Consider the following 26,052-nt stretch of genomic DNA (forward strand, 5'->3'; position numbering starts at 1 on the left):
ACTTTCCTTTTTCTTTTTCTTTTCTTTCTTGAATCACACACACATTTCTTGTGTTGCTGTCCATTTGATTACTCTCTCTCTCTCTCTCTCTCTCTCTCTCTCTCTCTCTCGCTCGCTCTCTCTCTTATCCCAAAGAAAGCTCCCATAAAACCAGCAGTCCGGAACCCACGACCACAGTTTTCTTCCTCTTGCTCGTACAGTAGCAGGCCCAACCTGCAGTTCTCTGTACCTTACTCAGCTTCCGTAGACATCCATGCAAAGTAACAGATAAGAACTGACCTGGAATCACTTTTCTCTCTCTCTCCTCTCTCTCTCTCTCTCTCTCTTCTGTCATCCATGTCTCCATCTTAAAGGATATCCGACCTGCAATTCCTTGTACCGTCTCAACTTTTGTGGCCACTCATGCAAAGGAAGGGAGGAGAACAAGCGGGTATGAAGTGTGGAAGATCAAAGTTGTCATGGAGATCCAATGACACAGACCAAAGGTCAGGTATTACATCGATCCAACGGAAGAAGAAGAAGCACCAAACCAAGTCATCATCAGATCACAAAAAAAGAAGCTAATTTTCAAGACGAAAGAACATATGGAGGTGAATCCATATGGACTACAAGAAACAAAAAAATTCCTCTCGGTTTCTCTCTTTGCTTGACCAAAAAGGTGGAGTGTAACGAGAAGGGATCAGCGGTGGTGAAGGGGCGGTCAGTCTTCGAAGCCGGTGATCTGCCACACGGCGTTGCGAACCCGACTCAGGTCCCGGCCCTTGAGGGTCCGCCCGATCCCCTCGTGGACCGACATCGACGCCGCCCGGCTCCGCCACAGCAGCTCGTGCGGCGGGACCATCCGCCGGCCGTCCAGCTCGTCGCCGTCGATTGCCTCCTCCTCCTCCTCCTCCTCCTCCCAGAGACCGCTGCTGTTCTTGCCGTGGCTGTTGGCGCAGTTGCCGAGGATCTTGGACCAATCGGGTATGTTTACCGGCAGGGAGGCGGGGGGGACGCGGTCTCCCCTCTGGCCGTCGGCCTTCCTGCCACGGGCGGACGGGCGGAAGGAGGGGATCGCCCGGCCGCCGGGCTCGGCCTGGCTGGGGGCCGGCTCGACGGGGCATCCCCAGACGTCCGACTCAGTGAACTCGTCCGAGTCTTGGAAACCGGTGGACGCCGACTCGGAAAAGAGGCGGTGCGCCGCGTGCTTGGTGGGGCGGTGGTGGCTTCTCCCTGCCATTCTTCTCCTTCCCTGTGCTCCCCAAGTAAAAGAGAAGACCGACTCGCTCGCGACTTCCCGAACTCTGACCGGGAAAGCGGATCAGAAACTACAAGGACGCGGCTTCGCTCCGTGTCGGAGGGGTGGGTTGGTGGGGAGGGGTTTATAGGAAAGGAGGGGAGCGGTAATGGATAAGCCTCTTCTGCGATTTCCCTATTCTACCCCTCCCCACGGTACTTATCCACGGGATTGCCACAAGAGTCGTACGTGTGAATTATTGGATGCTTCGGCGCTATAAAGGAATATTTCAATACTCGTTTATTTTCTATCTAAATAATTACTAATAGCAAAATGGGATTCGTTACCCAATCGAAATGAGTATTAGAAGACTATTTGAAAATTAGTATTTTCTCAGAGGAGTCTTTTACATAAAGCCAATGCAAATTATGTCATATTACAAATGACTAAGATTATTTCGAAATATGTTTTGTTAAAGTGTATATTATTGATCCTCCAACCATCTTTTTCTATCATTACTTGTCATATATCCTTTCAGTTTTCTTCCATAATATTGTCTTTTTCTCTCGCAATTGTTCTATATAAATCTCTCTTAAAATTTCTTATCTCTCGTTATTTTTCATAATCAATTTTTTTCTTTAATCACAACATTTTTCGTCTATCCATGTAATAGTAAATTTATATTTTTTATCTTATGATCATCGTAATTCATGAATTCATTCTATAGCAAACAATATTTCATTCTATTATGATAATATTAAATAGCTTTATGAAATCAATGTCATGATCATATAAATGACATGACAGGATATACTGAGGATGAACTTAATATGAAAGTAAGTCGATCATTTTCAATTCACATAAAAAATAGAATCAATGGCGAATTAGATGATAATTGATTAAGATTAACTATCTTATATATTTTTTATTAATATTCCAACTTCGATGCAGTGCCATAGATATCTAAATTAGAAATTTTACAATGGTATAATACAACTAGAAATATAATGGATGATTTTCCTATAAAATATCTATATATTGTGTATTTTTCAATCTATATCTCCCATTTTTTATTTTTTTTCTCATATAGTATCCTTAATTAGAAAATTCTAAATAATACTTCAAAAAAAAATTTCATCTGTTATAATATTTTTAGCCTATTATAATATAAAAACCTATTTGAAAACCGATCGAAATAGACTCGTAACTTCAACCAAACTAATTATAAATATAAAAATATAATATCATGATAATTTATAAGTAATGACAACAGAGAAGTACGATATAATATCACTTATATTTTTTTAATATTTAAAAATTTTAATATCTTAATAAAGTAATATGAATATTATTGAAAAGTACTATAAATGAGTCAAATGTAAATCCTATAATAGTTAGAATTTGATAAAAAAAATACGGGCAAAAATTTTTAATAGAAAAAATCTTAAGAGATATTTTAAATATATTTTAAATTAGATATTTTGTTTAAAAATTAAAAGAGATGTACCTTTTGAAAATACTCAAAATATGAATGTATTTTTAAAAAATCGCCCAAATATAAATGTAATTATAATATCATAAAAATGTGAGAAATACTGAAACAGTAACCTGTGGGCTTAGGAAACCCGACGCGATATGATCCGTCGGATATGAGGGATAACCGGATCGGACGGCGCAGCGGAGGATGAGGTGGCATTCGGAAAATGACAAGCGGAGCAAAGAGGGAAGGGCAGTTCCGGTAATTCGGCTCGGAGGTCCTTATCGTTACGCGAGAGGAAGTTTCGGGGCCCGCCGGCATTTGTCGCGAAGCGGGGAAGGACCGAGGCGGGCCCCGCGGCGTTTATGACAGCAGCGCAGCGCTGCTCGAATCGCCGCGTGGCCCTCGCGGGTAAGAACGACACCTGTCGCGCCGAGGCAGGCGGGGCCCCGAGTCACGTGGACGGGTGGGTGAGACCGGAGGCAGATGCGCCCGACGAGGGAAAATAGTAGAATTCTTTTACTACCCTTCCGTCCGTCTACTCGCATCGTGATCGAAGCGATAAACGGGTCCCACATAAACCTCGGTCAAGCCAAAGCAGAGTCGACGAGGTACGTCGTGGTAAGATCTGAATGGTGGATGTATTTTTCCTTTTATTTTTGAATTTATAGATTGAGTTTGTCAATCATAACGGCGGTTTGTTCTCTTACGTCAAAAGTAACGAACGAGTCTGGTGATCGCTAATCGCGAACACATAAACGTGACAAAGATGGGCGGCTTATATATATATACATGTGTATATATATATATATTTTTTTTTAAAAAAAAATATAAAAATGCAATAATATGAGAATAAGAAATTATCTTATGTTATACGGTGGTTTTTGGAGTTCACGTGTACGGCGGTTAACTTTCGGCTCTCTGATATCAATGATGTCCGCGTTGGAACTTGTGATGGATGGCATATGTCAGCATATGAGGATCGAGAGAAGAACAAAGTTGACTGTTCTCGATCGCGTAGCGTCGACTGTGGCACGCTGTCAAACGAAAGGAGGATGCCGGTGCTGCAATATATCTTGTATCAGATCATTGGTGTCGGTGCAGAAATTAATAATATTTTTTTATTTGAAATTTGAGAGAGAGGGAGAGTGGTGGGTTTGAGGAGTAGATAGATAGCCGTGCAGTGGTGGTGGTGGTGGTTGGTTTTCCCTTTGGGCATTAGCATGAGGCCGGTTTGGTGTTAGGTAGAACGTGAAGATTTGACGAGATGGGCATATGACACACAAATAGAGAATTGGGTGAAGTAGCACCTTTTTTTAAAGTAATTTTTAATTAATATTTTTTTTAAAAAAATTAATAAGGTCAATGAAAAATTGATTAAATAATGACGTAATCGCGAAGATCTTATCCTTAATAGATTAAATTGTATCTTCATCACTTATTATATATAAAAAATAAAGAAAAATAAAAAAAAATCATATATGAAAGAATTCTTGTTTAGATTCATAAGAAAGCGTGTATAAGTGACTTTCTCCAGCATTAATTAATTAAAATGCGAAAGGACGAAGGAAGAAGACGGAAGACACTGTCGCAGAGGAAGAAGAGAGAGAGAGAGAGACAGAGACAGAGAGAGAGAGATCGTTTGAGGTATGCATCTATGGCCATCTTTACGGATCCGGGACTCGTTCAAGCAAGCCTACCTCGACAAGATCGAGCGCAACCTCCACCGCATGCAGCAGCACAAGCAGCGGCTGCGAGGGGAGCGATCCAGTGATCCCCTCCTTGCCAACAGCTCCTCCGATGGCGACGCCGGGAGCAGCTCCTCCAAAGACCGGCAGCAGCACGAGACCCTTTCGCCTCTGCGCTTCTGCAGCGACATCCTATTCGTTCTGTCCTGCTGTTGCTGCTGCTTCTGCTGTGGAGGTACCAAAAACCTGTGTCTTTGCTCTTCTTGGTGGTAGAATTCCTAATTAACAGTCCAAAGACAACCTCTTTGCTCTTCTCGCATGCTCTTTGGGTATAACTGCAACATTGAAGTGCAATCTTATATTTCTATACCCATCTGGTACCGTCGAGAATATATCCGTCGTGAGCTATATGCCATAAGGATTAGAATGATTGTGGGAATTATGCCGGAATTTGCTTTTGGCGTATTGACCTAAATGGATTATACGGTCATATAAGAGTTTCAGATGATTCGATGATTTTATGTTCCCTAAACTATAACGCCATTGTTCAGGAGATTAATTTAGAGAACTATAAGGGCTTGATTTCTTTGATCTGTGAGGAGCAAATAATGATTTTGCTTCATCTTTTCTTGGACAAGCTAAGTAGAGAATTGTTCTTATTATTGTCTAGCTTCTGTTGGTGGTCTGATGTTGTCTTTTCGGCACATGGAGCAATCCCATAAGCAACTAGAAGGGTTGGAACCTCTTCTACTTCTAGGATTCTTTTCCCTGAAAAACAGGCACTTCTTGCTTTAGGTTATTAGCTTTGAATTGCTCCCTCCTGTAAATTCTACCTTTAGGTAGCTTCAATCTTGATCACAGTTCATTCTCAATGCTCAGATTGAAATGTTCTGATGTGGCTAACGATAAGACCATCATTCCCCGTGTAATCTGTTTACCCTCGGAGCAAGGAGTTACCTCTTTGTTTTGAAGCAGTAACTCTTTCTCTTTTTCTGAATTTATCATCAGAGACAGATAAAAGAAAATGTTATGAACATATTCCAAGAAACAACTTCACCAAGTTTATGCTCAAGTTGAGGATGTCGTTCTTGATCTAGATGCAAGCTTGTCTTTGGTCATCCTCTTTCTTGATGTGCTAGAAGTGGATCCTTTCAGACAAATGTGCTTGTTTATCTTTCGGTAATTTTATAAAATCTCTTCAATTGAATATTCCCCAAATGCTATCTTCAAAATGGAGTTCTTCCATAGAAGAACTCAATCTTTTTTATGCATGCCAATGATGTTCTAAAGTGAAGATTGCTGTCTATGCCCTTTCATGGCATAAGGGCATATGTGGATACTGTTTTGGCATGATAAGGTCTGATTTGGCAGCACATTCAGCCAGCACAGACCAAAATCTGGTCTAGCCATATGTGTGGCACATCTGGCTCAAGTTCTGATGCCTTTCTGCAGTGTGTTTTGACCTGGTTTCGATGTTGCAAGCTCCCTGCACTCCTGGGGTTAAAGTTATTAAATAATGTATACAACTGTTTAGACTTCAATGGTGTGGATTTCAGAATATTTTACACCATCAATATGGTTGCAGTTAATAGGTTGAGCAAAAGATGCCATGTGTTTGTTTTGTGACATATAGGTAGACAAAAGGCATGCTGGTATATGCAAAAGATGATGGCTTTTAATCTTAGTATTCCGCAAAATACTAGCCATTAGCTGTTTCGTATGACTAATTTAGCTTTAATGGTCCATACAATTAGTTCAGATGGAATGCCAAGCAGAAAATAGTGTCTACACTAAACAAAAATGTTTCTTTAGTAATTGAAGCCTTTTTCCACCATGTTGTTTGCTGCACCCGTAGTTTTCAATTGGAGTATCAAGAGTAAGGTAGTATTCTCAAAAGCTTTGTACTTGCTCCTGCTGCAGAGGAGCTATAGATATCTTGCTATTAGACTTAAGTCAAGACATTTCCTACCACTCCAACAAGTCCGTGGTGATGTAATGGATCCTGTGTCATTGTGTGGATATTCAGACATGTATCAGATTGTGATTTAGCTAGGATGCAAAGAATGGATGCATAGGTGAAAATGTTTATAGTTAAACTATGTAAAGATGGTTTTTGCAAAGTCTTAAACAAAAAAGTTTTCGCTTCTCTCACTTGATTCTTGAAATCTAAAGTCAAACAATTTGATAAGCGTGGTGCTGGACATTCTTGAAATCTAAAGTCAAATCTATTAAACGTACTGGACATATTCACAAGGATGGATGCAAGAATCCGAGTCTGATTTGCAATTCTTCATAGACCATTCAAAAATATGCAGTTGAATTTTTTTGTATTTTGTATTTTTTTTTGTACCTTTTTCATAGGCCTTATAATCAATGACCTGATGTAAGGATGTGCAGCTTTTATTGATCAGTAAGAAAAACCCAGTTGTATCTTCAATTTCTATGTAACCCTTGCATTCATGAACTTATGAACTTTCTATTGACTTTAGGTCATCTAAGTTGATGACTAAGTATTGACCTTCTCCATCTTGGGTCTTATACATCCATTCTTGGAATGTGACCTTAATCCCCATCTATGGCACCATACTATTTTGAGATTTGTTCTGATATCGTTTCTCTGGTGCATGTTTATTCCTAGTTACTCAGATTGCTTTTTGGGACCTTCAACTTGTTATGCCTCATTCTCTTCCTTCTTTAGAGTTCAGCTACAAGTATACATCTGCATCTCTTACTGTAATTGTTTCACAACTCTGAATAAGTATTTTGCCTCTGAAATTTATCTGAATTCACTGAAACTTTGCTTTTGATTAACAGCTTGCATCGACGAGAAGGAGAACCAAACTCCACATTGAGAAGAGCATTCATTCAAGGAGTTTGTAAGGTATCTAAGAAGTCGGATGCCCGCTTTGGACTTCTATGCTTTACGCAGTCGATGCAATGCTATACTCGTTTATAGTTTTGTAGAATGATTAATACTCAGAAGTTTCCTATTTTTCCTTGTAGTTTTAGATAAAATATTGTTGTTGATAATTGTGCTTTTTTTTCTGCTTGGTAGAGTTCGTGTTTATTGGGCATGAATTGACTAATATTTTTTCTTTAATTTTCTTAATGTTTAAGAATTGATTGGCTTCTTCATTCTGTTCCATATCTTGGTAGGAAATCAAGTGTTGGATCGTCATGCATATCGATATAAAATAACGATTATACATTTATTCGCCCAGTTGATCATAATATAGTCATATCCATTCCTTGATATCATAGCGTGGCAGGGCCTCCGTGCATCACGGTGGGGGCGCGTGTTAACAGGACGAATCCGAATCCGAATCGAATCCGAATCCGCCCTCACCCGTTTGAACACCAGACACGAGATCCCAAGTCCGCGAAGTCCACGCGACGCCCAATTAATTGGACGAGTCTCGCCGAATTAATTGCGCGAGGATAGGGCATCTCCCGTTCGGTAGGATTCCCTCCAACTTTTACGGCAAGAAACTGAGACGCTTGATATGACGTGTCGATCACATCGGACCGTTTGATGTAGATATTGGACCATGAAAAATTAGATGACTAGTTGGAGAGGATCCGTCATCGTTATCGCAATCATAAATCTCGAAGTTGTTAGCCAGTGCAGTCGATGACCGTACTCGAACGTCTCTCCCTGCAATAAGTTGTGCACCGGGGTCAGGTTCCCCGTCTTCCTCTCTGCTGTCAGATCTCTCATCGCTTTCCCATGGCGGTGGCCTCCTCCTTGCCGCCGTCATCACTTGCGCTCTCGCTAGTTTCTGTCGTCGTCCTCCTTTCGACTGCGGATCTCGCTTTCTCTTTGATTCCACCGTCAAGCTCGCCCTCTCCCTCGCCGGTTCCAGGAGGTCCGCTCCGATCGTCTCCCGCACCCTCGCCGGACTCCCCTCCCTCGCCATCGCCATCGCCGTCGCCCGAGAACCTTCTCTCTCCACTGGTGCCGGCGCTGCCGCCGGAGGTGCCTTCGCCCGCTCCGACCCCATCCGCGACGCCGTCGCCAGCACCGGTGCCGAGCCACGAGGAGATCCAGTCCGGGGAGGTCGCCGACCAAGCGGGCCGTGACGGAGAAGGGGGAGGGATGAGCGGGGAGAAGAAGGCGGGGATCGCAGTGGGGGTGGTACTGGGGGTGGCGGTGCTCGCGGGCGGTGCTGTGCTGTACAAGAAGCGGCAGGACAACATCCGGCGGTCCAGGTACGGCTACGCCACCCGCATGGAGATGCTTTGAGATTCACAAGCCAATCGATCGATTGATGATAATGATGATGATCGCGAGGGATCTCGATCCACTAAATCACCATCATTGATTCTATTGGATCGGATTCATCACAATCTTACTCTTCGATCTCTATACGCTTCTTCTCATACCTTTGCTCTCGTTGTAGTGTTTGTCTTGGTTATACTTTTAGACTTGGATTGTTTTTAGCATCTTATCTATTAACCATATAATTGTTGGTTAAGATTGTCTTCGAGATGATGATTATACGGCATGAGACCTTCATATGATAAAAATATACATAATTTAAAATATGATACCAACAATAAAGTATAACAAATTGAACTCATTCACAATATCTAACAGAAAAAAACAAACTTACCAGGTGAATAAAAAGGGATGGAGTTAAGAGGAGCCACTGTAACTGTTTCACATTACCTCCTGATGTGAATGATGAAGTCTTGGCATGGCCATGTTTGGTGGGTTCTATTTATATGATTCATATCCATCAATAGGTGATAACTGGTTGTCTCCATTATGAATAGGTAGCTTCATTTTACGTCATTCAAAATCAAATTTAGTTGGGTGTCAGTTGCATTAACCACACCCATACCAAAAACTATGCTACAAATCAGATCCATTAATAGCAGCATTCTACAACTTGAAAGCAAATGGGTCAAAGAAGAACAAGTTTTGTGCATCCCTTTCACATTATGTCTATGTAGTTTCTTATTAACATTTTATATGTTAGGTGTCCATATGATTTAACTTCAATACTGAAGAACTTATGTTGTACATAAGTAAGTCTTTAGAAATCCATAATATAGAGCCACAGTATCTTTTCTTCAAAAGGTATCCTCAAAACTTGTGTTCTGATCAACTTAGAAACAATAATATAATACTAGGGACATTTTATCTATTAAGCAATCTCATCATTTTCGACCTCCCAGCAACATCTCAAAAAAAAAAAAAAAAAGTAACTTTCATAATAAATTTTGCATGTAATAGATAATTATGTATGCATATTATTATAATTCATGATGTTTTCTTAAGTATAAATTTTTTACATATTGAAGATGTGTTGATAAATTTTCAACATGTTTCTAATGGTTAAAGCACAATATCCGCTTTTTGGGCATATTATACAGTCCTTGAATAAAAAGAGAAATGAAAAAAATATGTATCATCAAAGCAAAACTGTTTAATCCTCAAGTATCCCTTGACCATTGAATCACGATGAGGAAGATTCAAGACAACAACACTCTGGTCTTCATTGTTGATATTCAAGATGACAAGAAGATGATAAAAGCAGCTGTGTAGAAGATGTATGCAAAGAAAGTTAATACTCTGATCAGGTCAGCATGATTTACTTTTCACAGCTACATACTCTTATCATCTGATCCAACTCTCAATGACTTTGGACCTATCTGTATCAGGCCCTGACTGATGGAACTAAGAAGGCTTATATTAGATTAATGCATGACTACGACGCCCTCGATGTTGCAAATAAAATCGGCATCATTTGTTGCTGAGATAAAATTTAGCTCTTCACTTGATCCCAGTTTTGAGGTTGTATTTTTCACACCCTATCATTTACTTGGAATGTTCTCTTGATTTTTGCTGTGTTTGTTTTGAGATGATATAATGTTAGTCTGCCTCATTAGTGTAGTTTTTAACTGACCATCTAGTTTTCTTCTATAGTTAATTCACTCCTCTGAACATTCTAGCATAGTATTTGATCAACCTAATGGTTGCTATCTATGTTGCTTCAACTAGATTTAATATCCTACCTTTTTGTTACTGTTGTGAATGATAGTAGATGAGATTTCCGGAAATCTCTCAACCCTATCGAGGAAAATCATCTCTGTCGAGGAAAATCCTCTCTCCTAACTTGTATAAATAGGAGAGGGATACGTTAATGCAAATCAGCTTCCAGCTTCTTCTGTAATAATTTCTTTCTCTATTCCTTTTCTAACATGGTATTAGAGCTATAGCCCCAGTAATCTGAGGGCTCAATCTCTCCTCATATGGCTAGAAAAGGCAGTGCCGCTGTGTTGTTGCGTTGCTGCTTCTCCCCTTCCAACCTCACCAGAGGTCGACGGGACTCCTCTAACTCCTCCACCACGCAACAGCATCAAGTACAAGGTTCGCCTCCTTTTCTGATCTCACCTCTGTCTCGCTGCCAAGTGCATCTCAAATCGCAATGGAAGCAACGCAGATCTACCTGAGATTTGCCTCTCAAATCTCAACCTCTACAATCTCTGGGACGCTGCGACATCTCCGTGGCCATTTCCCGGCCCACAGCAGCTTCCTCTATTGTGGTCGCTTCTAGGCTCTAGGCGCAAACTGCAGTAGCAATCTGCAGCAGCAATCTACAACAGCAGCAAACTACATCAGCAGTGCACAATCTGCAGCAGCCTCATTCTCCAACTTCTATGACATGAGCATATGAGATGTTGCTGCATCGGTTTGCAAGCAAAAAAAAAAAACTAGGATGTCTTTGTTCTCTTCTTCTAATATTCCAGTTCTTGCAGGGACTCTCACTTCTTCTTCTACAGGGCTTATCTCCATCAATGCTGCCACACAAATCCCTTTCAAGTTATCAAAGGGTGGCAACTATGTATCCTGGCGGGCTTAATTTTCTAATCTCTTATTTGGATACGATTTGTTAGGTTACATTGATGGCTCTTTCAGTTGTCCGCCAACCATGCTTAACATCCCTGGAGAACCTAGTCCAGGACCCAATCCAGCTCATAAACTGTGGTTGCATCAAGATCGTCTCATCCTCTAAGCTATTCAAGCCTCAGTTGCTTGATCCGTCGCTCCTTTAAAATCTTCATGTGTGACTACTGTCGATGCATGGTCTAAACTGTAAACAACCTTGGCGAATCATTCGCGTACTGGCAAGCTCAGTCTTCTATCCAAGCCGATGGTGACAAAATAAGAGGAAAGCACTATAACTGATTATCTACAAAATATCAAGGTTATCATCGATGACTTGGCTTTGATAGGTCATTCTCTATGTGACAAAGAAATCATTATCCATACCCTAAATGGTCTCGACAACGACTACAAGGAATTGGCTGTTGCAATTCGGGCATGCGATTCGCCAGTCTCTTTTGATGAACTCTATGATAAGCTGATTGACTATAAGACGTATTTGAAGCGTGCGGACAAATTGCCTGGATCGACTATCACAGCTCAAGTCAATCACAAGTCTAAAGAGCACTCGGTACCCTCCGAACATTACCAAAGGTTTGGCCAATGCACATCTTGATCCTATGAGTCCCATGCAACATCCCTCTTATCCTCATAGTCATCACTTCTCGCAAAGTGACAACTCCAATAACCATCCGTCTTGATATCCTGCCCTGTCGAGCCATCAAAGATGGGTCATCTACTGTGACAAAATAGAGAGAAATTATAGAAGAAGCTGATTTACATTAACATGCCCCTCTCCTATTTATACAGGTTAGGAGAGAGGATTTTTCTCAATAGATTAGAGGATTTCCCTCAACAGAGTAGAGAGATTTCCTTAAACAGTTAGGGAAATCTCATCTACTATCATGCTCCTGTAAGATGGTGCTCCTATCAAGGAGACCAATCTTGGACCGATGCAATGCAAAAAGTTTACGAGCTAGAGGCTTCGTGAGTGAGTCGACTAATTAATCAGCCATATGGACATGAGAAACACTAAGTTGACGACGGACTACTTGATCGCGCACAAAGTGGAAGTCGATGGCAATATGTTTCATGCGGGAGTGAAACACCATATTAGCGCACAGATAGGTAGCTCCGAAGTTGATGGTAGACAACTTGATCACGCACAAAGTGGAAGTTGATGGCAATATGTTTCATGCAGGAGTGAAACACCGGATTAGTGCACAGATAGGTAGCTCCGACATTATCACAACTTATTTGTGCGCTACCTATCTGTGTGCTAATCCGGTGTTTCACTCTCGTATGAAACATATTGCCATCAACTTCCACTTTGTGCGTGATCAAGTTGTCCGCCATCAACTTCGTGTTTCTCATGTTCATACGACTGATCAATTAGCCGACTCACTCACGAAGCCTCTAGCTCGTAAACTTTTTGCATTGCATCGGTCCAAGATTGGTCTCCTTGATATGAGCACCATTTTGCGGGGGTATGATAGTAGATGAGATTTCCCTAACTGTTTGAGGAAATCTCTCTACTCTGTTGAGGGAAATCCTCTAATATATTGAGGGAAATTCTCTCTCCTAACCTATATAAATAGGAGATAGACATGTTAATGCAAATCAGCTTCTTTTGTAATTTCTTTCTCTATTTTGTCACACAGCTGGTAGACAACCCGTCTTTAATGGCTCGGCGGGATAGGATGCTAAGACGGATGGTTATTGGAGTTGCCACTTTGCGAGAAGTGATGACTAGGAGGATAAGAGGGGTGTTGCATGGGACTCAAGATGTGCATTAGCCAAACCTTTGGTGATGTTCGGAGGGCACCGAGTGCTCTTTCGTTTAGACTTGTGACCGACTTAAGCTGTGATAGTCAATCCAGGTAGTTTTTCCGTACGCTTCAAATACATCTCATAGTCAGTCAGCTTGTCATAGAGTTCTTCAAAGGAGACTGATGAGATGCGTGCCCGAATTGCAGCAGCCAATTCCTTGTAGTCGTTGCCGAGACTATTTAGGGTATGGATGATGATCTCTTCGTCACGTTGGGAATGACTTATCAAAGCTAAGTAATCGATGATAACCTTGATATTTTGTAGATAATCAATTATAGTACTTCCCTATTATTTTGTCACCATCAGCTTGGATAGAAGACTAAGCTTGCGAGTACGCGAATGATTCACCAAGGTTGTTTGCAATTTAGACCATGCATCGGGAGCAGTCACATATGAAGATATTAAAGGAGCAACGGATCCAGCAATTGAGGCTTGAATAGCTTGGAGGATGAGACGATCTTGACGCAACCATAATTTGTGAGTTGGATTGGGTATTGGACTAGGTTCTCCAGGGATGTTGAGCATGGCTATCGGACAACTGAAAGAGCCATTAACGTAACCTAACAAGTCGTATCCAAATAAGAGATTAGAAAATTGAGCCCGTCAGGATGCATAGTTGCCACCCTTTGATAACTTGAAAGGGATTAGCGTGACAACATTGATAGAGATAAACCCTGTAGATGAAGAAGTGAGAGTCCATGCAGGAATTGTAATATCAGAAGAAGAAGAGAACGAAGACATACCAATTTTTTTTTTTTTGCCTGCAAACCGATGCAGCAACGTCTCAGATGCTCATGTCATAGAAGTTGGAGAATGAGGCTGCTGCAGATTGTGTACTACTGCTGCAGATTGCGCATTGCTACTACAGATCGCTGTGGCAGATTGCGCATTGCTGTTGCAGATCGCTGCGGCAGATTACGCACTACTACTGTAGTTTACGCTTAGAGCCTGGAAGCGACCACAGCAGAGGAAGCTGCTGTGGGCCGGGAAATGGCCGCGGAGATGTCGTAGCATCCCGGAGATTATAGAGGTTGCGGTTTGAGAGGCAGATCTCAGGTAGATCTGCGCTGCTTCCGCTGTGATTTGAGATGCACTTGGCGGTGAGATAGAAGTGAGATCAGAGAAGGAGGCAAACCTTGTACTTGATATACGACTGAGAATGCAGTTGCAGCTTCCTTGTGATTATGCAGTAGAGGAAGCTGCTGCGTGGTGGAGTTGGAGGAGTCCCGTCGACCTCTGGCGAGGCTGGAAGGGGAGAAGCAGTAGTGCAGCAACATAGCGGCGCTGCCCTTTCTAGCTAGATGAGGAGATATAAAGCCCTCATGTTAGAGAGGATTTATACAGAAGAAGCTAATTTGCATTAATATGTCCCTCTCCTATTTATACATGTTATATGAGAGAGGATTTCCCTCAATAGATAAGAGGATTTCTCTCAAACAGATTTTCTCGTATAGTTCGGGAAATCTCATTTAATAGCATAAGCTTTGGTGTTTCTCTACGGAGAATCTTCAATTGGAAGGGGTGGTGATGAGAAACTGAGCATCTCACACCATCAGACATCACTTATTTCTGAAGGCACAGATTGGCCTCACCATTTCGATCATTAGATAGGCCTAAGCTTCTCTTGTGGGTATACACAGTGACCATCTTTCACATCTCTGGGGTCTATAGATATGTGAGAGTGAGAAAGAAGGAAATGCCATTAGGGTTCCTTCCTACAACAAAGCAAAGCAGTATTTTGTTGTTGTTGTGAATTCGAAAGGTCTCTTCAGTAGGGTATACAACTGGATGACATGCACGCAATTCTTGTCCTATATTGTGCTGGGATCTTTGGAGTTCTGTTTTTTCTTTCTTTATTTAAGGTACAATCTATGTCTAAATTGATATGAGATCCTTGATCAAGTAGGGTTATGTTGTTATTTTTATTTTTCTGTATTTTTTACTAGTTTTCGTCCTTTAAGGTAAAACTCTTTCTCAAGTTAAAGAGACTGTGAATCTATTACGATTACTCTTCTTTAAATTCTTTGTTCCTTCTTAGTAGGTTTAAAATTCATAAATTGCTTGAAATTAGAAAGAGAACTCCAAGTTCAACAGCGAGTACGTGTTTGCTGCAGAGAATGTTTTGGTGCAGGCAGAGAAATGATCCAGGAAATGCCACCCAGAAATTTGTTGCATAGTTATTGTAATGACACATGATTTATTCCCATCAATGCACGAGTGTTGTTCTTTTGTTGTCTCATAACATGCTTTAGAACAAGCAAGAATCTGAACAATGAGGAAGACCAAATCCATGAAATGCCTGTGGCAGAGGACTTGATTGATTGCGTTCATTCCTAGTCCCGTATGAAATTGATAAACCAAATTATGCTAACGAAGATGCAAGAGTTTGTAGCATCACATCTACATCGAACAAAATGTACCACAAAATGCTGAGGGCTAATTATATTTTTAATGGTGGCACAGTATTGTTGGGGGTCGTGGTGACCATTGTGGATGAGAAAGAATGATGATGAAAAGGGATAATGACAAAAAAAGAGGAGGAAGAGAATAATACAAATATCGACGTTCTTTATTTATGGTTGTTCATCCAAGGATTTATAGGCTTCTTCGGCCAATGTTCTATCGTGGACCCGGAGGTGGAGAAACAAGAGTTATAGGATGAGGAGGCCACAAGTGCGAAAGGGTAATAATAGGATCGAGATCGTAGGAAGTGTAAAGGGGTTTGTTGCGGACTTGTGTCAAAGATGTGATAACTATTGTCAAGGGAGTGACAAGCGACATAAGTGACCTGGTGGATGTGATGAGCCACGAGGAAGTTAGCATTATAGATGAACGTGTCATAGGCCCAATAAAGGAAGGATGTGTTTAGCTTGTGGTAGACTGTATCTTCTCGTTGCTTTGTATCTATATTGACGTCGCTTGTAACTGTGTCGATGCTGATGCAAATGCAGAGCATCGATATCTATGTCGTCCTCTTCTTTTCATCCTATGTCTCATTTCTCATCGTTACTTTTTTCTGCTCATCCACTTATGGCTCCTAGTGGTGTTGTTATTCACCACAATTGAAAACATAATTTAAATATTAAAATCATTTTTTTTATCTATCGTTTTCATGCATTCGTCGGTAAAACCTATGACATTAAGTTTAGGGATCGAAATATAAAATATTAAAGGAATAGTGACTTTTTATCTTAGATTAATTAATTACTATATCAAAATAGATTCCTTAAGTAAAACAATGACAATCTTAAAGAATCTCTCTCTCTCTCTCACCGTTTAAAATATGTTTGGAATAAAATAATGTATAGTTAAACTTGTAGGTCGAGAAGGTATTATAGCATTAAACATCTTAATTTTAAATCAATATTAAAAGACCAAAATGAATGGCTCTACACTAACACACCAATAAAGGATAATAACGTTGTAAACATTGATAATCTTAGTAGTTAAGGGTATGATTTTTTTTTATAAACGTTATGTGCACATGTTTATTAATACTAACAAAATAAAGAAGTAAAATCTGAACTACAGTATTAATTATTCATCTAAATTCGAGTGGAAGTATATACTCATATATTATTCGTGCACATAAATTATTCATATACGTATCAAATGCATCTTTTGGCAAGATTTCTACCGTCGTGCAAGAACTCCAATTGGGCACATAACCCGGCACGGCAAACTTTAAGATCCGGTTTGATCTCAGTTGGACGGACAGGATCCGCTCACGGTTTCTATGAATTGCTTGCATTTCTGGCGCTAGGGTTTCCGGTTCGGAGGCCGTGGCGCACTACGGCCAACTTTAAGATTCTGTTCAACCTCAATTGGACGAACAGGATTCACTCACGATTTCTATAAATTGCTTCACTTCGTTCGGTAGGGTTTCCGACTCGGAGGCTGTGGCGAAGTGCGCCTGCTGGGGAGCAAGGCTTGTCCTCCTGCGTTCCTATCTCGATCTCGTAAGAACCATAGAACTCGTTCGTTCTCCGCCAATGCTTGGTTTTTTGTTTCTTTGTTTCTTCGCCTCTTTCGATTCTCGTGGATGGGGATTGTACATCAGAGGCACGGTCGCAATTTCTTCTGGCAGCAGTTAAATGGTAACCTACGGAAGCTGTTGGGATCAGTAGCTGCTGATTTGTACTTATCTTCTAAAAGATGCATTATTTAAGCGACGAGGTAGATTTGGTGCAGATGATACGGACGTAGGATGATGTTTGATCGGGGAAGCAAAGCGGGGCTAGTAATCTGTAGGTTGATTCTTTGCGTCATCGAATAGGGAAGCAAAAAATGTAGTCTTTCTCAGACTGGCTATTAATTGTGGCTTTTGATATATGCTTTGTTTATGGGTGATAATGTTTCACCCACTTATTAGTTTAGCGGTAGCTCATGGTTCTTTTCTTTAAGAATGTTGGTATCATCTTGCTATACCTGTATTATGATATTTGCTTGGTTGAGGCATTCATGGCTACATCCATCCGTGAAATGGTGAATCCGACGAGTGGTTGGTTCGATGAACACGGTACTAATTAACATTGTTTGCCATACTGGTTGGGTAGCCTCAACTGCCTTTCCTTGTTTTTGAATCCTGTTTCTCAAAAACATGTTGCTTGTTGATATGTTTATTTCTTGTAATGCATTGGAAACATATGCCATCATCAAGTGATGGATTTGGTTCGCAAGATCTATTTCCTTAGATCATATAAATATTTCCTTAGATCATATAAATCATCATATGAATCATGCTGATTTTCATACATTTCATTTGGTTGCAGTTTATCCACTAGGGAAACTATTCTGCGCTAGATGGCTCCACCGGCAAAAGGTACTTTGTTTAGATTAATTTTAGTTTTGGCTCAATTTTTTGGCAACTTTATTTATTCATCATAGCAGTTTGATATGTGAATATGTTTATTCAATACAGCAATTCTATATGGAACTGGCAAAGCAATTTTATAGACATTTTTTATTGTTAATTTTTTTTGGTGACAAGTATCGTAGTTTTGTGTTTGTGCCTGTTTGGCTAACGTGATATATACAAAGCACCTCTTCCTAGTAGGTGATGAGTTAGATGGGACCTAAAACACTTTTTTGTATTTCCATTATTACTTGGAAAACTAGGATACAACTATTTATTCTGAAGTAGACAGCATTGAACTGTGTATATCCTAGTTGTTTGGTTATAAAACCGTGGATAAATATTTGAATTTGCAAATACATATTGTAGGGTTGATCTGTAATAGAACTGACACCTCGTGCGTGTGTGGGTTTAATTTTTAGTTAGGTTTTTGAACCTTGTCGTTAATTGCTTAATTTTATTTAACTGTTTTATAGTTGGATTCTTCCCAAAGCTAAATGCCGGATATCATGAGTGATAGCAGAGGTAGTTCATACCATTCTATGTATCTAGTAAAACATGGAAGAGATGATTTCCGTAGTATGCTTGCACAATATTTACAGCCTGGTGTCATTTTGATATGTTCCAAGTGGATGAATTATCTTTGTGAAAGTTTGAGACACTAAAACCACTGAGCCAGTAGTGTAAATATTGTTGGTTATGCTAGGTGAAGTTATAGTTGTTAAATCTCATGTTCATTCAATAAACAAGGTAGTTCGATTCTAAATGGACTGCTGTAGGCTGTACACTTTCTTTTCAGTTCAGTGAATAAAAACCTAAATTATCAATGGAAGATTCTGTTTCAATTAATCATTGTTTGAATCTATAAATTAGAAACGGCCAGTTTAAAGTAAAGCCACAATTTTCTTTACTGAGTTACATTTGGAAGCTTATGTAGCTTGATGAAAGTTCTAGCTAACTAATAACCTTTTCTATAGATGAGCAGCTATTTCCACTTGGCATCTACCAGAAGGCATTTTGTGGTGAATGTTGCAAAGATTAATTCAGTACTCTTTTGTGCTAATACCTTTTTTTTTCCTTTTTAGAATCAAGAGCGAAATTAGAAACATTACAATCATTGAGTAGAAGTTATCCATCGAGTTCTGAACATTACAATTCGAAAGGCACACATTAGACAAAGGCTGAGTAGAAGTTATCCATGGAGTTCTGAACCATGACTTTTATCTGTATCAATTGTTGCTGCAATAATCTGGTTACGTCAAGTCTGTAGAACTGATAATTGTTCTCACTAGGAGGCTTTTATTAATATGTACTATAAACTGCTAGCAGCCACCTCCAAGAAGGCTGATGACAAAACACAGGCTTTGAAGGCTGCCAAGGCTGTGAAGTCAGGGTCCACCTTGAAGAAGAAGGCCAAGAAGATCAGGACATCGGTTACCTTCCACCGGCCAAGGACACTGACAAAGGAGAGAAACCCTAAGTATCCTAGAATCAGTGCCCCACCAAGAAACAAGCTTGATCAGTATCAAATCCTCAAATATCCCCTGACGACCGAATCTGCAATGAAGAAGATCGAAGACAACAACACACTAGTCTTCATTGTTGATATTCGAGCCGACAAGAAGAAGATCAAAGCAGCTGTGAAGAAGATGTATGACATCCAGTCAAAGAAAGTGAATACTCTGATCAGGTCAGTGGATTCTCTTCTCCCTGCTTTGCGACAAACATTTAGCATTTGATTCAACCGTTAATGATATGAGAGTAATCTGAACAGGCCTGATGGGACCAAGAAGGCATATGTGAGATTGACGCCTGACTACGATGCTCTCGATGTCGCAAATAAAATCGGCATCATCTAAGACTCAGACAAGCGTCGTGAGGCTGCATTCAACATCTAGCAGTTACGTGCACCACCAGGCCTTGGATTGGAAATCTAGAGAGACTCATGGTGTGACTTTTAATATTTTTAAGCTTGACAAGGGATTTTGTTTCTATTTATGCTGTTATTTAGGCTTTGTTGTTTCGTCAGCGACCACTTGATGCTTAATCTTCTTTTAGTATTTGCATTCATCCCTTCGATGTAGTTTCAACCTAATGTTTATTAATTCTTCCAATTTTCACTCAGCACGCATAAAGTGTTACCCACCACCCCCTGGAAGCAAATAAAAATGTTTTCCTCGTTTTTTGATTTTAACACCAAAAACATTTATTTGCAGATAAAAATGACAAGCCCAATACATGGAAATTTCCCTAATGCGGATATGAAGAGGGCCAAAAGTATCATGACTCATATCATGATCATGCCTCTTAAAAAGGTGAACCTGTTGCGCAAGAGTCAAATGTTTCATGTAGTAGAGGGGTTGGGTTGTTTGCTGTCTTAGTAGTTTGACACAACCAGAAACTATTTCTAAACAAAAAATAAATGCAACAAGGCATGCAAGCTACTAAGAAAAAGAAGACAGACCAGAATACATATGTCCTTCAATCTGATACATACATGGTCTTTCGTAAGGAACTCCTCACCAAAGCAAGCAGATGCCAGGAATTTACATTTGGTTTGCTCTTTCAGTCAACAACATTACTCATATGAATTCAACCTTTATTGCCAATCCTTATAATACTCACAAAACCATGCATCACCACCTGCTGAATCAACTTCTATGTCAACCCTGGGCCTCTTGCTGCTGCTGCTGCTCGGATCTGTCGTTGACCTTGATCTCCAATAGTCGCTCCACCGGCTGCCTGCATATCGGGCACCGATGGGTCTGGAATCTAAGAACCTTTGCACATTCACTGCACATGCACTGCAACAAAGCCCCAACAGAGCAACCTATGAGGTTTTGTATCAAAAAACTGACATATCCTTCCACAAACTTCAAAAGCTTGTTTACCAACATGTGAAATTAAAAAAATGCTCATGTTGAAAGTCAGATATTGTAGTAAGGTTTACCATGAAGCCTCGAGGCATTTCTCTCGACGAATGCATACTTTTACATGTCCCAAGGCTATATGAGTGACCACCATCAGTATGGTCTCAGTGGTTAGGGCCTTTAGGCTGAATCTTTGATAACTTATTTGTTGTTTATAGTTAATTTTGTGAGTCGAAAATAAGAATGTCAAACATGCATTGGAATCCAAGTATCAATTTCACAACTAGTAGATAGCAGACCAAGTAGAAACTCACTCTAACAAGACCTCATGGCTTGGATTTATTATTTAGAAGGAATGAATTTACACATTATTCATAGAATTAAAGCAGATTTAAATACAGAGTGGCAACACTTAATGGGTCAAAATATTGAATAACAAGAAAAATATAAAAAGTTCATAGTGCTGAAATGAGAATATCAAGATGAATATTTGAGGTTATTAGAAACAATGGAATGACAATAATTAGGTATAATCTAAACAAACTAATAAAATTAGAAAAAAATGTTTAGGATACTATGCGCTTGTTAAAAAGAGACTTATATATGCTTCAACCACAAGAGGTGTCACGAGGAAGACAAATCTTTATAAACAATAAAATAATTTGACTGCTCGTGGTTTGGATATTGATATTACCCTAATTAGAGTTTCAACGTAAAAAAAAAAAAAAAAAAATCTATGAAGCCACCCACATATACTTGTGACATTAGCTTTATAAATCGATAATTTAAGTATAGACTATGTAAGAAAAGTAAGCAATATGATTTGAAGAGATTTTATTTTATTTTTGGCCATGAAAAAAGCATATGCATGAGTTCATGATTTTACTACAAATAATCCATAATATAGCAGATACAAAGGCATAAAGGGTGAATTGAAGTTTCACCGATAATCAAAGTCACTAAATACCAATGAGTTCCTTATTAACATGATCAACTACCTAGCAACTGATCATCTGAACTAAATAAAAATTATCTTTCCTAGTTAGTTTTCTGGGAACTATCACACGGTGAACAATTACACTATAAACAATGTCATATAAAAAGGACTATTATAGAATGAATAACTCGACTTACCATGTGCCTGCAAGGGAGAACCGTGGTATCCCGTGGTTCGGATAGACAAATCACACATTCTTTCCCTGGGTCATTCCCATCAGTGTCATTGTCAACCGAGTTCCCTATGCCATAGATCTCCTGCAACTCGTATCTGGTCTGATTGACCCACAAGATCTGCTTCACCACACGAACATGATACTCACCATTCTCTTTCTTCTCAAAGAGGGCCTGTGTAATCTGTGAATTTGAGGTTCCTAAATTTGAGTTCTCATCAACTGGCCCTTGATTGCTGGATGGAAAAGCTTCTGCTTTTACAGCAAGGGGATATAAGTCCAATTCTCCTCCCTCTTTTATCAACTGAGCCCCATCAAAAACTGAGAAGTCAATTCCTGTTCCAGATGGTTGTCTAAACTTCTGACCCAAACCTTCCTTAAAACATATTGTGACTGGTTTAAGCAAGTCCTCTCTTGTTGCAGTCAGGTTGCAGGCTGTACCTTCTTTTGCAAAGAAGAACACAGTGATGCTGTTTACAGAATGTACAAAAGCAAATGCTTTAGTATATAGAATGTTATGCAGTATATGCAACACAATCTTTGGTCATTATCTGTGGCTTCAACGATCCTCACTAACCCCACAAATTTTGCAATATCAAACTGAATTAGCCAGTTCCTATTTGTGTAAAAACCTGCAGAAAGCAGTATGCAATGTTTTCATATGAACCAGATCCTCAACATTAAAATTTTACTCTTTATCCTTTAGCACAGTTTGTGAAAGACTATAATTAATGTTTAAGGATTTGGATGTGTCACCTCACATTCCATGAAAAAATCATAAAGAAATAGAACAAGTCATGACTCTACTAGTCGTCTTTTTTATGCGCTTCCATTCAAACCAAGCAGATCCATGCTAACTGGAGTCAAAATGAGATCTCTTATTGTCTGTTCTTGAATTAGCAAAAATCAAACTGAACCAAGTACACAGCATATATAACCGGTTCTTTCAAGTGGTTGCATGGGTTCAGTCCTAATATTGTCTTCCATGAGTGAGGCTTTTGCTTCAGTAGCCCCTGTGAGAGGACACATTAATTAGCCTTGTAACAAGTGTTGGGGCATCATTGGCTGGAGATAGCTAATACTAGAATTCAAGTATTAACTATTTTTAATTCTCCCTTAAGAATCTCAATTGATTGCTCATTTCCTTGCAGAACTGTTAAATCTAACTATGCCTACCTATCGAAGCATAATTTTATAACTTACTAGGATTTAAGGATTTCCTATGTGTTCTCATTTTTTATGGGAGTCTTGCGATATTATGTCATTCTGTTGCATTCTTTTCTTCTTCTTTTTTTTCCTTTTCTTTAATTTTATGGACACGTCTTAACTTGTGTCGATGTCACTGTGAACATTCAACCAATAGGAATGCCATATACAGCAGCAACTTAGATCCTCATTCAACACCCAATTATTAGCAAGCTTATGATCAGACTTTTGGTGAACCTTTTAAGTGGTACCAACGACATAATTTCCGACACTTGTACAAAAGCTTGTGAACATGTCAAAATTGCCTCACACAGAATGGTTGACACATGAACCCCACCAATTACATTAAAGAAGTTGTTATTTAGATAATAAAAGATTGGTCACAGTACTCAAGCAGGCCAGTAATATTGAGGACTGACATTGGTTATTCTGAAGTGTCAACTTCCAAGATTTTAGCTTATATTACACCTTCATCCATCTGTTTTTTTCTTTTGTTTTTTCCTTCATCCATCTATTAAGTAGGCTAGCAGTGAATATAGGAACAAGCAATTAAGTTTCTATGCATATCCTGATGCAGCAAGGTCATGAGACAGAACTCTATGAGATGAACTATTAATTTCAATCTCTAACAAGGAATAATTGCAGAGGGAAAAGAAACCTAATCTGCATCAGTTTATGTACTTAAAAATCATGAATGAGCTACAAGTCTTGCTTTTCTTTTCCTTTTCTTTTTCTTTTAGTAAGAAATATTGACAAGTCAATCCTCATGGAAAATCTAGAAGACTATACTTATAATCACAAAAAAAGAAAAAAGACAATCTCATCTAGTTAAATTGTCGACCAAGAGCAGCTTAAACTTGACGAGATCTTACTGTTGAAGATAGATAATCATCAACCAGCCATTGAGATTCCCTACAAAGCCCAAAGCATGAAGACTTGTCTTTGTTCTTTTACTTTAATGCCTCGGATAAAACGGATGCTACTCAACTTTTACAAGAACATAAAATGGAATCATTTAATATCACCTCACAACATAAAAAAAGAACGAAAAAACATTTCTTATATATATATATATATATATATATATATATATATATATATATATATATATATAATGCAGAGAGGAAGAGGGAAGAAGAGATACGATCACCTTCCCGCGGCGGTGGCGTCGAACGTGAAAGCGACGAGGAACCGACCAAAATTCTGCTCATCGGGCTCGACCCTGAGGGTCTCCTTCTTAATATTAACATCGTTCCTGATGGTGACGGCCTTCTGGTGCTCGACATAATGAGGTGGAGGTGGCGGAGGAACACACGGCGGGTACCTCCCGGTGCCAACCCACCCCGGGTGGTTGGCCGGGTACTCCACGTGTGCCCCGCCTCCGCCTCCGCGGTGGTGGTGGTCGAACGGCGCCGGGAGAGGCGCTGGCATCGCCGGTGGCGGGGGCGGGTAGTACCCGTACTGGAAGTACTGCGGGGGGTTCGGGTTAGGGTACTGTGGCGGGTAAGGGGTCGCCGCGGCAAACACGTAGCGGTTGGCAGTCACCTCCGGCGGCGGCTGCTGCGGCTGCGGAGCCGGTGGAGAAGGGGCGGGGCCGAAGGGAGGCGGATGGTGGTGGTGATGGTGGTGACGTCCAGAGTTCCTCCGCCGACCACCGACAAGGCCAGCGCCGCCCCCGCCGGCGCGGCTTCCCGTGTTCCCCATTCCCCGATGAAACGGCGAAGGGAATCAGCTCCTCACCTCGAGAAAGTTTGAGGCCTTGCAGAGATAACCTCAAAGCACCTTCGCATCACAGAAAGATCGGGTTGTGCGAGCGATTCTGACGCCAATTAGGAGAATTCTTTCAGCCCACGGAGAACACAGCGACCAAAGGGGGGCGATAACGTAGAGGGAACCTCCTCTTTTTGGGAGGCGGCACAACATAATGGAAGGTAGCGTGAAGCTCCACCAACACAAGTGCACTTTTGCAAAATGTTCACGGCAATTAATCCTAATTCGCAAAAAGCCCCTTATCTTAGGCTTCTCTGCCGTTTCACTCTCTGTCTCAGGTTTCATACTTCAACCCAAAACCGCTAGTTATTTACATATAGGTCCCCAGCGTCGTCGGTGCGCCCGCGACGTGACGCCAAAAGCGCGGGGGACCTACGCGGCACTCACCGTAAAGGAAGGAAGGAAGGAAAGAGAGAGAGAGAGAGAGAGAGAGAGAGAGAGACCGCTACTTGTCGCCTTGGAACCGCCACCTGTGAGATTCCCGTAATGAGTAGTTCGGTGACGTGGCACTTAGTGCCGCAGGGATTAGGAATCGAAACCATACGCATAACTCCAAGAAACATAAAATATATGCACATCATATTAATTAATATTTTTTATTGAGGGTTAATTAAGATGGGATCTTAATAATATATTAAATTAGTATTTTAGGTGTATAACTTAATTTCGAAAATTTAATAAATTATTGATAAGCTCCATTGGGAATTATTTTTGAGAGATGACAGTATTCTGTTATTTTTTTCTTCATATTTATTATTTTGATTTCAAATACTACTGAAGCTTGCTAAATTATTATTTTTTATAGCTCTAGATGGTGAATTAGTGATGGTATAAATTTTAATTTAATTTAAAATTTTAATTTAAAAACTAAACATCAAAATTAAAATAGACAAAAGTAACTCGTGGATGCGAGGATATAGAGTCACAAGATTTACGGTAGTTTGGTTTGTTCATCTCGATTGTTCTATTCTTAAGAATATCAATTTTCATTGATGATAGAAAAGTTATCATCATTATATAAAATCATAAGGAGGATAATCATAAACCTTCTTTTCTTCTTTTATAACAAAAGAAGGTAA

General features: G+C 40.1%; 4 protein-coding genes and 1 non-coding gene across 8 annotated transcripts; 3 read left to right on the forward strand and 2 right to left on the reverse strand.

Annotated features, from left to right (window-relative positions):
• Positions 1–543: 543 nt before the first annotated feature.
• Positions 544–1,342, reverse strand: LOC135673765 (protein S40-4-like). The gene has a single exon (XM_065183037.1). It carries the CDS (start codon positions 1,217–1,219, stop codon positions 701–703), a length of 519 nt encoding a protein of 172 aa, XP_065039109.1. The 5' UTR covers positions 1,220–1,342; the 3' UTR covers positions 544–700.
• Positions 1,343–3,920: 2,578 nt separating this feature from the next.
• Positions 3,921–7,516, forward strand: LOC103984959 (uncharacterized). The gene is made up of 2 exons (XR_010513439.1): positions 3,921–4,616; positions 7,196–7,516. It is a non-coding gene; the product is annotated as an uncharacterized LOC103984959 (transcript).
• A 483-nt stretch (positions 7,517–7,999) lies between these two features.
• LOC103985080 (vegetative cell wall protein gp1) lies at positions 8,000–10,717 on the forward strand. Of its 2 annotated transcripts, XR_001977963.2 has the most exons (3): positions 8,000–8,590; positions 9,858–9,967; positions 10,049–10,717. XR_001977963.2 is itself a non-coding variant. In XM_065183039.1 (2 exons), the coding sequence occupies exons 1-2, from the start codon at positions 8,109–8,111 to the stop codon at positions 8,999–9,001; spliced, it is 486 nt and encodes a 161-aa protein (XP_065039111.1). In that variant the 5' UTR covers positions 8,002–8,108; the 3' UTR covers positions 9,002–9,834. The 2 variants fall into 2 exon arrangements, 1 of the variants encoding a protein (XP_065039111.1); XM_065183039.1 differs by lacking the exons at positions 9,858–9,967; positions 10,049–10,717 and adding an exon at positions 8,998–9,834 and having other exon boundaries at positions 8,002–8,590.
• A 6,191-nt stretch (positions 10,718–16,908) lies between these two features.
• Positions 16,909–20,028, forward strand: LOC103984960 (large ribosomal subunit protein uL23). Of its 3 annotated transcripts, none has more exons than XM_009402550.3 (4): positions 16,909–17,031; positions 17,876–17,925; positions 19,288–19,648; positions 19,733–20,028. In XM_009402550.3, the coding sequence occupies exons 2-4, from the start codon at positions 17,907–17,909 to the stop codon at positions 19,815–19,817; spliced, it is 465 nt and encodes a 154-aa protein (XP_009400825.1). In that variant the 5' UTR covers positions 16,909–17,031; positions 17,876–17,906; the 3' UTR covers positions 19,818–20,028. The 3 variants fall into 3 exon arrangements, with proteins under 3 accessions (XP_009400825.1, XP_065039114.1, XP_065039113.1); XM_065183042.1 differs by having other exon boundaries at positions 16,956–17,062; XM_065183041.1 differs by having other exon boundaries at positions 16,958–17,062; positions 19,285–19,648.
• A 375-nt stretch (positions 20,029–20,403) lies between these two features.
• On the reverse strand, positions 20,404–25,122 carry LOC135673766 (probable E3 ubiquitin-protein ligase LOG2). The gene is made up of 3 exons (XM_065183040.1): positions 24,354–25,122; positions 21,963–22,467; positions 20,404–20,762 (listed from the first exon to the last, which is right to left on the reverse strand). Exons 1-3 carry the CDS (start codon positions 24,905–24,907, stop codon positions 20,622–20,624), a joined length of 1,200 nt encoding a protein of 399 aa, XP_065039112.1. The 5' UTR covers positions 24,908–25,122; the 3' UTR covers positions 20,404–20,621.
• Between the last annotated feature and the right edge of the window lie 930 nt (positions 25,123–26,052).

The sequence above is a fragment of the Musa acuminata genome, chromosome BXJ1-5 (genome assembly GCF_036884655.1).
Source record: "Musa acuminata AAA Group cultivar baxijiao chromosome BXJ1-5, Cavendish_Baxijiao_AAA, whole genome shotgun sequence".
NCBI lineage: Eukaryota > Viridiplantae > Streptophyta > Magnoliopsida > Zingiberales > Musaceae > Musa > Musa acuminata.